Raw genomic sequence first — 12,332 nt, forward strand, 5'->3', positions numbered from 1 at the left:
TGATATTGATATTTTACTAAACAATTTCTGTTTACCTATTGAATGATGTCTTAGAAAATAAAATTTTTTACTATGAATATACCGACTTATATTTGTATGAGGGTATTTTTATATTAATTTTAATGTGATATATGAGACCTATAACATCAATTCAACTTGTTCTCAACCATTTTTTTTCACTTTCCTCACTTTTCTCTTTCATTATTGTTTCATTTTCTATCTTTTTGATAATATCTATTTTAAAATTAATTTTATTAGTCCTATCTCATTTTCACTTTTGCTTATCATAGAAATAAAATTTTCTTATCTTTTATATATTTTATCAAATAAAAAATATATATTGTTTTTAAATATTATTTTAACACTAAATAAATGCATAAATATTAAAATTCAAATTTAATATTTTAAAACATAAATAATAAGATCAATTTAATAAATTAAATCTCTAATAAAAGGCAAGTGAATTTATATATAAAATAAATAGTGGAACACATATTATTAAATTATATACTATTGGCACCGAAAATATGAGTTTACGATTATTATTATTATTATTATTATTATTATTATTTGATTATAAGTTCTGAACTATATTTTTAGTTGTAATTTATGGAGCTGACATTAAAAATGAAGTTGTATTGGTTATATATTTTGTAACAAATGTTTAAAATGATGTTCTTTTTTTAATGTATTTAGATACAATTTTAAAAGTGCACAATGAACTTAAAAATAGATTATTAGATGTTCAAGTTTTTTTAATATACTTCAAATATAATAAAAAATACATTTCAAATTTTAATGATCAAATATTGATTTAAAAAATAAATTGAAATATTATTACGAAAAAGCGAATATTTTTTTTTGTTAGAATGGATCCTAAAATTAGAAGTTCGAAAAATATACGAAATATAAAGATAATTTATTTTAAAATACGATAAATAAAAAAATAATAGAAAAAAACAAAAAGAATTTAGTAGACAATTTTTAAAATATAATAAATAATAATAATAATCGTCGTAACACTCATATTTTCTATGCCAATAATATATATTTTAATAATATGTGTTCCACTATTTATTTTATATATAAATATACTTGCATTTTTTCAGAGGTTTATTTATTAATTTAGTCTTATTAGTTAGATTTTAAAATATTAAGTTTGAATATTAATATCCTATGCATTTATTTAGTGATAAGATAATATTAAAAAATAATATATATTTTTTATTGATAAAATATATAAGAGAAAGAAAAATTTATTTCTATGATAAGCAAAATAAAAATAAGATAATAATAAAATTAATTTCAAAATAGATAATACCATAAAGATAGAAAATGAAATAAAACATGAAAGAGATGTACATTTAATTCAATATTTTACTAATATTAATGAATATAGCGCGGATTTCATTTTTTTTTTTAGTTTTTCAATCAAAAATTTATGTTCTCTCTCCTTTGATTTCTTTAATAAATTTAAAGGTCATTCCATGTGTTAAAAAGTGAAATATCATATGACTATTATTATATAACTATTATTGATTGTACCTTGCTTAAAATAAATTTTTTCTTCAAAGTAATATAAAAATAACAATATATTTTAGAAATATGTGATAAAAGCGAAACAGTAGAAGATTATATAGTATGTTACAATAAAAGCAGGGTTGGATAGAAGAAATTGAGGTCCACTTATATGGAGATATTCAAGTCTAGGGTTCAGTTCCAGTAATCCCACTATGCCATTGTAGAACAAGGTAAGCATGATGTCCAAGTTTTCATCTTTTCATTCAACAATACCTCAATTTGCTGTTTAGTTTGTGTATGATTTAGTTATTTTGAATTTGTCATTCACCAACTGAGGAGAAGGGAACTACTAACTAGGGGGAAAAACAGAGGAAGATGAATTACATAAAAGTCAATAAATGATACTATTTGATTAGTATTTTCTCTTACTATTCAAATTGCTTTCCAAATATATAATTTAGAGGTGATTGAGCCCAAGATCTATTCTTTTCTATATGAACAACCAAGGGAGAAGTATTATAGAGTTTAAAGCCAACTCCTTTCCCTTTTCAGATTCCCTTTCAACAAAGAATGGAATTCTTAGCTATGTGTGTGGGAAAAGTTACAGATTGCTTGATGCAGCCACTTGCGCAACAGATTGGGTATTTCTTTTACTACAACAGCAACATCACATCTTTGGATAATGAATCTCACAAGCTGGACAATATTACAAGTGGGGTGCAGCAAAGAGCGGAGGCTGCACGGAGAAATTTGAAAGTCATTTCACAAGATGTTGAAGCTTGGTTAAATAGTGTTACCAAGATTAATTCAGATGTGGAAGGTGTAATGCGTGGTAGAGTTGAGGTTGAAAGAGGTTGTTTTTATGGTTGGTGTCCAAATTTGAAGTCATGGTACTCGTTGAGCAAGAGAGCTAAGAGAATTACACTAGCGGTGATTGAACTTCGAAATGATGGAAAAGATTATGTTGATTTCTCCTATCCTGCACCACCTGTAGTTGAAATTCAAGCTATGAGTGAGGAGTTTGACTCCAGAAAATTGAAAGAGGAAGAGGTCATGGCAGCTTTGAGAGATGAGGACGTCACTGTTATTGGGATTTGTGGTATGGGTGGTGTAGGTAAGACGACACTAGCTGAGAAAATAAGAGCAAGGGCGAAAAAAGAAAGGTTTTTTGATGAAGTTGTCATGGTCACTGTCAGTCAACAACCAGACTTGAAAACAATTCAAGCTGAGATAGCTGGAGGAGTTGGCCTAACATTCCAAGGCGACAATTTTTGGAATCGTGGAGATCAGTTGCGTTCAAGGTTAATGGGTCAGGACAGCATCCTTGTAATCTTGGATGATGTCTGGGAGGCTCTTGATCTGAACAAACTTGGAATTCCTAGTTGTAGCAATCACAACCATCAGTGCAAAGTAACATTGACAACGCGACTCCGAGATGTTTGTGAAACAATGGAGGCTCGAAAGATCATAGAAGTTGGAATCTTACCTGAAAAGGAAGCATGGGTCCTTTTCAGGCAGAAAGCCGGTAATTCGGTAGCTGATCTTTCTCTTCATGACACAGCAAAAGATGTTGTGAAAGAATGCAAGGGGTTGCCACTTGCAATTATTACAGTTGCAGGAGCGCTAAAGCGTAAAAGCAAGCCTTCATGGGAGGATGCCCTTAAACAATTACAAAAATCCACACCAAAAAATATCCCAGGAGTGATTAAAAATGTGTATCAATCTCTCAAGCTAAGCTATGATCAGTTGGAAAGTGATGAAGTCAGGTACCTGTTTTTGCTTTGTTCCTTGTTTGAGGAAGATAGTAATATCTGGCATGAACAATTACTTAGATATGGAATGGGGCTTGGCATCTTTTCGGAAATTGAAAATTTAGAAGAAGCAAGAAAGAGGGTGTGCCATCTGCTAGAAACATTGAAGGATCGTTTCTTGCTATCCCAAGGTTCAGGAAAAAATTATGTCAAAATGCATGATGTGGTCCGAGACGTGGCTATATATATCGCCTCTGAGGGAAGGCACGTTTTTATGGTAAGTCACAGTGTGAACTCAGAAGAGTTCCCAAGAAGAACCTCTTACGAGCCATACAGTCACATGTCAATTGTTGCACAAAAAATTGATGAGCTTCCTAAACCAATATCTTTCCCAAGACTTGAGTTTCTAATGTTAAAACTATTAGAAGAGCCGTTCAAATTACAGGATGATTTTTTTATTGGAATGAGTAAACTTAATGTCTTAAGCCTGAGTGGATATGAGGACTCCATTTTAACCTTTCCAAATTCTGTTCAGTTATTGTCAAATCTGCGCACATTGTCTCTGATGAATTTAAAGTTGGATGACATATCAATTATTGGCGAACTTGTCACTTTAGAGATTCTCATTATTAGAGATTCTACTATAGATGTGCTTCCGGTGGAGATTGGAAATTTGAGCAATTTAATTTTGTTAGAGTTTTGGAATGAGAGAGTACCACTTGAAAATATTTCACCTGGGGTCTTATCAAGACTAGTTCGATTAGAGGAACTAACATTAGTGGAATGTTCTGGAGATGTAATTCACAGTAACTTGGACATTTCCTCCAATTTGACACGGTATTATCTAAATATGGGCCAACAAGTTCGTAGTTACCACGATAGTTCGCTCATGGATAATTACAACAGGATTATGGTCCTCAACGTCATTGATACCACCCCATTGGGTGATTGGATCTGCCGCATGTTGAAGAAGAGCGAACTTGTACATTCAAGAGGAAATGGTTCCAAGAATGTGCTGACCGAGTTGCTGGGAGATGGAGTTCAGAACGTGAAAGATCTCCTCCTGGCTGATTGTGATTCAATGACACATCTCTTGAATATCCACTGTCAGAATAATATTCCATTCCCCAAACTTGAAAGACTAGAGGTAATTAGATTTTGCAGTCTACGCTCTCTTTTTAGCCTGTCCTTCGTTGTGGGGAGTTCGTCAAACTCGACAGTAGCTTGCAGTAATGATGAGGAAGATGAGATCTCTCAGAGGAAACATATCAGATCAGAAGAGAACATGGTCCAAGTAATGAAGTTCCCCAATTTATATTACTTGGACCTTCATTTTCTGGAGTGCTTCACTCACTTTTGCACTGACGCTGTTGAGGGCATTGATTTTCCTCAGTTACAAATCTTGCGCTTCTGGGAGTTACCGGAGTTCCAAAATTTCTGGCCTATAGACAACAACTCTATGGCCGGCTCAAATCCTCTCTTTGATGAAAAGGTGTGCTTCTACTATTCTATGTGATGTATCATGAAAAATTATCTTTTTCAGTTTGTACTTGGAGGGGTTTTATGAATTAAAATATCATTTACACTCGAGTATTAAAGATCTTTACTTACACAATGATTATTGAAACATTATAAAGATCTATTTTTTGCCTTGGTAAGTAAATTAAAGCCAGTTTATCATAGTTCATGGTAAGTGGAAGCTTGCACAGAGGAATGATAGAACAAAGAACAAACTTTACAACACTAATATTATCAAAATCTTACTTGCTGACCTATGTGCTTATATGTCTAGCAGACATGGTGTCAATTAGTTCGCTGCATCCTGTAGTCAATATGATCACATACATATAAAGAAATGTCTTCAAGTAACAAAAACAAAATGTAGACGCCGACGTATTCTCCAACCACAATGACAAAAAGTCTGAAGGGAAAGAGATGGAATATTAAAGGACATCATACTCACTTTTGCTTCTAGGAAACAAGTCGGTCAAAAACGAAATTTTTATTTAATGCAATAAAATATTTCAGTAACTTTATTGTTTTAAGTGGGTAAGGTTTAGTGACTTTAATGCAGCAATAGATTGTTCTTGTGACTTTACTGTTAAAATGGGTAACTGGGTAAAATTCAGCTGCTATATGTGAAAGTAACCCTATCGTAAAGCAGAGCCAGATCTAGCTTAAAGCATTGGGTTGACGTGAACCCCAATAGTATTTGTTGCCTACCATGTATTTGTATTGAGAAATTCCTAATATCTATAATTACCTTCAACTCCGAATCCAGTTGTTATTGTATGTTAACTTGTGGCTTGTTATAGGAACCTATAACTTCAAATCCTGGATTAGCCTAAGTTGAACCCATGAATCGTGATGCCTTTTTGTCAGTTTGTACTTGAAGTAAATTTCATGAATTAAAAATGCCAGTTATTCACTTCCTGTTACCTTGATGTAGATGAGATATGGTTCATTTCTTGATTACACTTGAATCTATATTGAATTTTCATCCCTTATGAAAAATACAAAGCCTTCAACGTTTGTAGGTTTTGTGTCCCAACCTGGAAGAGCTACAACTTAATGGGACTAACAGCATAGCTGCTCTATGCTCTCATCAACTTCCAACAGACTACTTCAGCAAACTTAAAATATTGCTACTATGGAACTGTGGCAAATTGAGAAACTTGATGTCTCCATCAGTGGCCAGAAGTGTTCTGAATCTACAAATTCTAAGCATAGAAGCCTGCCAATCGATGGAAGAAGTGATCACAGAAGAGGAACAACTAGTACAAGAAATGACTACTAAGCCCTTATTTCCACGATTAGAAAAATTGGTGCTCGAAGAGCTACCAAAGCTGGGGCATTTCTTTTTGACGAAGCATGCTCTTGAATTTACATTTCTCGGAGAAGTGAGGATTAACAGCTGCCCTGAAATGAAGACGTTTTCCCTTGGATCTGTGAGTACACATAGTCTGGACAGGTTGATTGTGGACTATGCTGAGGTGAAAGATAATCTCAATAAAGCGATACAACAGCTCTTCATTTTGAAGGTTTGTCTTGTACGTCATCCTATAACTAACTATATTTGTCTCAACTCTCATGCATTATCACACACCTCTTCTGGTGCTCTCTTTCCATTTTAACTAATAACTACTAAATAATAATAGTAATATTCAGAGACTTATTTATGTTCGTCACTTGAAGCAATTTTTTTTTACTTGCCATTATATTTCCAATTAGAAAGCTAAAGCATTCTTCATTATCTTATAAGTAATTATTATACTTACTAAGGTAATCAGCTCTGTTCTTTTGCAATCTCTGCTCCCAGGAACAAGAAGCTTGTGATGGTAATCGAGCCGAAGCTAGTGATGGCAAAAGCTAGCGTTCTAAGAATTTGAAGCTAGGAAGGTAATAAGCGCTAGATGAAATAATCAACGTGCAAGTTAGCTTGAACATCACATGAAACCTATGCCTATAGAGGTAACAAGCAGAGGTGGATCTACATTGTAACTTATGGGCTCAATAAAACCAGTTGATTGTGAACATTAGGGGTGCTCAAACCGACCCGAAAAACTGCACCAAACCGACAGAAAAGAGGCCGACTAATTAAGCTTGGTCTGGCCGTTTGGTATTGAGCAATGAAAAATTGAATGAAAGAAGTGATCGCAGAAGAGGAACAACAAGGAGAAGTAATGACTGATGAACCTTTATTCCGTGTTGTAAGCACTGTACCTCGTGGGGCATTTCTTTCAGATGAACCATGCTCTTGAATTTCCATTTCTCTGAAAAGGTGGAGATTAGAAGCTGCTTCGAAATGAAGATGTTTATCCCGCTGGGATCCGTGAGTACAGAAAGTCTGAGAAGTCTGGTTGTAGAAAAACCAATCAGAAATCAATGCTGAGGTGAAAATGATCTCAATAAGGCAATACAGAAGATGTTCAATTCTAAGGTTTGTCTTGTGCCGCTGTATAGCTAACTATATTTTGTCACATGCATTAATATTTTCATCTTAAATAGTTGGAAATAATATTCAGACGTTTTATGTTTGTGTGTTGCTCGAAGCAAGTTTCTTTTACTTTGCTAAATATTTTCAACTTGAATTCTGAAGCATCAGCATACTCTCTTTTTTTCCCCCTTTCTATAGCAGTTGTACTTTCTGAGCTAGTCATCTCTGTTCTTCTGCAATCTCGGGTCCCAAAAGAAGAAGCTAAGCTAGTATTGGTGACGAAGCTGAAGCTAGTGATGGCAGAAGCTAATAATGCAAGTATGCTTTCAGAATCTCAAGCACAACTAAGATTGTGTTTAAGCATTTTACATGAAGACCTTAGCTGTAATCAATAAGAAGTTCTCTTTTCTTTCTGTATACACTATTGATCCCATTAGATTTTAGAGCAAGTTGTTCTCAAATCTCAAGGGCAAGCTCTTTTTGTTGTTGTTGATATTAGAGCATGCAATCCTCAAAGTGTGGCCATGAGTAATGACAATGCAAGAGTTACGCAGGGAAGGCGATAATCTTGAACAATAGTTGGAAGGTGTAGTGAGTTCTGTTGCAAAGCTATCGACAGAATGTGGTCCAGAGTACAAATGTAAAATTTTAATAGTCCCAGTCGTAATGGCATGTACACCTAACCCAGTAGGCAAACCATATTTTATTTTTAGTAAATAAGCGGAAAGTAAATGTGAGAAATATAAATAAGTCATAAGCTAATACAATTCATTTAAGAGGATAAGGTCTTCCATATAAGAGACGAATAATGACACATTTTTAAGTTTCATGTTGTACACACCGGAAATAACCTATTATAACAACCATCAGACTCTTTTTTTTTTAGCTTTAATTATATTGATACGAGCTGCAGAGTACCATATATATATATATAGAACATATGAATCCTCAATGTAGCTTCTGAAATCAGAAGAAGATTCAATGTGTGCCTGAGCACTATCTTCACAACCTGAAATGATTTTCGATCAGCGATTCAGTATATATAGCCATTTTGGTAAACAATCCCATTATATATTTTCAAATAGATAGGTCACTTTTCAATTCATCATTCATGTCAATATGTGATGTGGATAAAACCCTTCGTCAACCTGGAAGAAGAAAATTATTCAACTTTAAATTGTTAATCGGGTGTAAAAATGCAGGATAACAGTATTACCATTATGCCTGCACTTTGAGTAAGACCCTTTTGTGACCGATCAGCCATCCAGTTTAGCCTTCCAATTGATAATTTTTATGTTATAAACGGGGAATACTGACAATAAATGCAAAGGGGCTTCCTCATTCCATCCACAAACATGAAAAACAAATGCTCACATCTTATGGATGATTTCCAATAATAAAATAGGAAAGTAAAGTAGTAAATAACTTGAGCTAAAAACTATACACAAGCTCTATAGACGAACAAAATATCAAATCTTAAACTTAACAAAGCATTAGAATAGAAGAAAAGTTAGTTTGCACACATTTGGAGTACCTTATGTCCACTAGCTAACTCCTGATACTAACTTGCAAACACATTTGGTTATCAGCAGTCGTTACGACGTTATACTACACAAAATTCCACTTAAACACATCTATAGTTCTAATAACCGTATAAACTGTTGTGCTTCACATGTTTCTCTTCTCATAATTAGGTTTCAGTGTTTCAGGTCTTATGTTTTGGCTAAACATCTCAAGACTACTTGCAGCCAAATGTTGTTGTTTTCATCTATATATACAGCTTCAACTTGGTAGAGCAGACACTAAAAAGAGTGCGGAATCAATGCAGTTCATTCAGCTTACCTCCTGAAGTCCCAAGCATACACATTCTTTTAAAATGGTCCAAGAACCAGTTTGGTTTAATGCCTGGACGTTCTACTACTGAAGTCATTCATTTTGTGAGGAGACTGATGGAGAAACATAGGGAGAGGAAATGGGATTTGCATATGTTGTTCATTGACCTTAGAAAGGCCTATGACAAAGTCCAGAGAGAAGTCCTTTGGCGATGTTTGGAGTCTAAAGGTGTACCAATGTCTTACATTAGGGCAATAAAGAACATGTATGAGGGAGCCAAGACCTGGTTAAGAACAACGGAGGAGACTTGGAAGTTGGAACACTTCCCAGTCGAGATGGGCTTGCACCAAGGAACTGCGCTTAGTCCATTTCTATTTGCCTTGGTGACGAATGAATTGACGCAACATATTGAGGTTGATGTATCATGGCGTATGTTATTTGCAGACGATATTGTTTGGATCGAAGAGACTCGCTGGGGAGTTAATGATAGGTTGGAGGTGTGAAGATAAGACATTAGAGTCTAAAGAGTTCAGGTTGAGTAGGACCAAGACCGAGTATTTGGAGTGTAAATTCAGTGACGTGACGCATGAGGCAGGCGTGGAAGTGGGACTTGATACAGAAGTTTTCCCCATCATAGAAAGATTTAAGTATTTAGGGTCTCTGATCCATGGGAATGCGGATGATGTCACACATTGTATTGGTGCGGCATGGATGAAGTGGAGGCTTTAGTCCGGCGTTATGTGTAGCAAGAATATACCACCAAAACTTAAAGGTAGGTTTTACCGAGTGGTGGTTAGACCAGCTTTGTGGTATGGGGTGGAGTATTAGCCAGTCTAGAACTCCTAGGTCCAGCCGTCCAGAAGATATAAGTGGCGCAAATGAGGACGTTGAGATGGATGTGAGGGCATACTAGGAGTGATAGGATTAGAAATGTGGAACATCCAGAACCAGTGTCTAGGGGAGCGCAAACCAAAAAAAAGCAACAATGTCCCGCTGCACGCTTGAAGCGAAGTGGTCACTTCATTAATCATTGAAGTGAAGCACAATTTAAAGCAAAAAAGACCAAAATAAATAGAGACAAGATAAAAGCAAAAGTTCATATCAAAAACTAAATAAAGGTTCCCCATTAGTTGTCGTGTCACAAAACAAATATATTATTGTTGTCCTATTGGTCTCACTAAAGGCCGGTTTGGAAAGCCACTCTGGTCAATCCAAGAATTATTTAAAGGGATTTTTTATTGTACCTTCAACAATTGCAGTAGAGAAAACTTGCGTGAATACTCCATTAACATGTATTATTTAATCTATACTAACAAATACTTATGACGATAATTTTGCAGAAACATTAACAACAAAGTTCAAACTTCAAAGCATGTCCTCAAAAACAACAATTAATGCCTGTAAAAAACAAATCAGAATCGATAACAATAGGGATGAGCTTTGGTGGATACAACTTAATGCTAAATCAGCAAAGAACAACAGTAGAAATGTGGACACCTAATGGGTGGAAAATCAGTTTCAGAAGGCAAGTAAATGACTGGAAAATCACAAGAGCGGTAGAATTCTTTAACACTATTGGCCAGTTTAAAGGAACAAAAGAAGAAGAAGATGAACTTTGGTGGCAAGGCAGTGACAGAGGAAACTTCCAGGTTGACAAAGCATACAGATGGTTGAATAGGCACAACCAACAGAAAGTCAATCGGCCCTGGAAAATTATATGAAAGGTGAATATACCCTACATGGTAGCATGTTTTGTTTGGCTCCTACTCTTAATGAAGTTTTCCTTGCACAATCTGATGAAAAGGGAGATAACTCTTCTGTCCCAAATGTGTTTTTTTGTGGAGAACAAGTTGAAATTGTCAGACACTTGTTCCTTCCTTGCAAGTTCACAGGTCAGCTTTGGAAGCTATTCATAAACCTTAAAGTTGCTCTTTGACTATGCCAGGAAAGGTGACAGAGGCCCTCCAAAGCTGGGGGTGGAGAATCATATGAGCCAGCATATGGTGGACAATTTGGAAGGAGAGAAATACTAGGTGTTTTGAGAACATAGAGAAGAGTACAAAACAGATCAAATTGAATTGTATCTTGATACTATACTTTTGGTGTAAATAGATTTGGTTTAATGATCTTGTATTCATTATTGATGTGTTAGATTCATTATATACATAGGATAAGAGAATCTCGATTTACATGTAAATAGAAAAAATAACTTAAATACACAACTATAATTTTTATATTCTCTAATTTTCCCTACTTTTTTTAAATATTACATAATTCCCTTTTTTTTTATTTTAGTGTAAGTTTTTAGATACATTACATTCTCTCTCCTATAATACACATTTACCAATTTTAATGCCTATTTTTTCTCCATTAAAACACTCAACCTCTTAAATCAGTTTTTGAATTTTAAATTTTATCCATTTAAACACTCAACCTTTTAATAAGCTTTTTGATTTTGAATTATTAAATTTAATTAATTTTAAATAAAAGACCAAATTTTGAAATTTTGAATTTCAAAATTCAAAAAAATTGAAATTTAAAAAAGTAAAAATTTTAGGAAGCAGAACAACTTCCATTAACTTCTACCGTTTTGTTCTTACTCCATCAAGTTTCAGTTCTTTTTTTTCCTTAATCATCTTCATTCATCTTAAGCCAGCATATTTTTTTCTTTTCTTCTTTTTATTCTTAATCCATCATCGTCTATTTCTTTCTAATCTGTAATCGTTTGAACCCAACATCTTTTTATTATTATCCTTGACCTCTTTTCGGTTAGTTTCAAGTTTTACATTTCCACTCAAGAATATCAGTAATAGAAGTCTACATGCTGAGATATCTGTTTCACTAGGTTTCTCTCCCAAGATGTCAGAAGTGTCTAATGTGTTAAGGTCAAAATCATTTTGTATAACTTTGGAACTTGATCACTCATTCGGTCTGCTGGCTGCTAACGTACCAGCAATATCCCAAAGCTATCTTAGAAAAACCAAAATCAAAGGTTGTCAAAATACAACAAAAAAAGAAAAAAGAAGCAGCAAACATTGTTGTTAGGCCTACATTGTTTCGGGTTAGTATTTTGGTACTTAAAACTGTTGTTGAAATTAGTAAAAATTTTAAGGAATCTAGTGTGCTTGCCGATACATTTGAATAAGTGTGTATAGTGTTTTAGATGGTGAATTGATACATGAATTTGTTGTGTATCATAATATTTTATATGTATCATGAAGTTTTGAAAATTGTTATAATGTATCATTCAATAAGTTTAGTAAATGCGTCATCAACTGTGCTTGATGATA

The 12,332-nt window shown here is 34.0% G+C and overlaps 2 protein-coding genes across 7 annotated transcripts in view; one reads left to right on the plus strand and one right to left on the minus strand.

Annotated features, from left to right (window-relative positions):
* Positions 1-1,606: 1,606 nt before the first annotated feature.
* Positions 1,607-7,767, plus strand: LOC107010246 (probable disease resistance protein At4g27220). Of its 6 annotated transcripts, none has more exons than XM_027914577.1 (5): positions 1,607-1,751; positions 2,074-4,764; positions 5,794-6,322; positions 6,592-7,212; positions 7,408-7,767. In XM_027914577.1, exons 2-3 carry the CDS (start codon positions 2,092-2,094, stop codon positions 5,842-5,844), a joined length of 2,724 nt encoding a protein of 907 aa, XP_027770378.1. In that variant the 5' UTR covers positions 1,607-1,751; positions 2,074-2,091; the 3' UTR covers positions 5,845-6,322; positions 6,592-7,212; positions 7,408-7,767. The 6 variants fall into 6 exon arrangements, with proteins under 6 accessions (XP_027770378.1, XP_027770377.1, XP_015064970.1 ...); XM_027914576.1 differs by having other exon boundaries at positions 5,810-6,322; positions 7,378-7,767; XM_015209484.2 differs by having other exon boundaries at positions 5,810-6,322.
* A 558-nt stretch (positions 7,768-8,325) lies between these two features.
* Positions 8,326-12,332, minus strand: part of LOC107009912 (malonyl-CoA decarboxylase, mitochondrial) — a 10,653-nt gene continuing 6,646 nt past the window's right edge. The window contains 1 exon segment of the mRNA XM_027914178.1: positions 8,326-8,497. Coding sequence (XP_027769979.1) covers positions 8,390-8,497 — 108 coding nt within the window. The 3' untranslated portion in view covers positions 8,326-8,389.

The sequence above is a fragment of the Solanum pennellii genome, chromosome 2 (genome assembly GCF_001406875.1).
Source record: "Solanum pennellii chromosome 2, SPENNV200".
Taxonomy (NCBI): Eukaryota; Viridiplantae; Streptophyta; class Magnoliopsida; order Solanales; family Solanaceae; genus Solanum; species Solanum pennellii.

What these genes read in the sequence shown, in the direction of transcription:
- LOC107010246 (XM_027914576.1), top strand. Translation starts at nt 2,092, where the DNA reads ATGGAATTCTTAGCTATGTGTGTGGGAAAAGTTACAGATTGCTTGATG. An exon ending in ATCCTCTCTTTGATGAAAAG is followed by an intron (nt 4,765 to 5,809) that starts GTGTGCTTCTAC and finishes CAACGTTTGTAG; the next exon opens with GTTTTGTGTCCCAACCTGGA. An exon ending in TCATTTTGAAGGTTTGTCTT is followed by an intron (nt 6,323 to 6,591) that starts GTACGTCATCCT and finishes CTCTGCTCCCAG; the next exon opens with GAACAAGAAGCTTGTGATGG.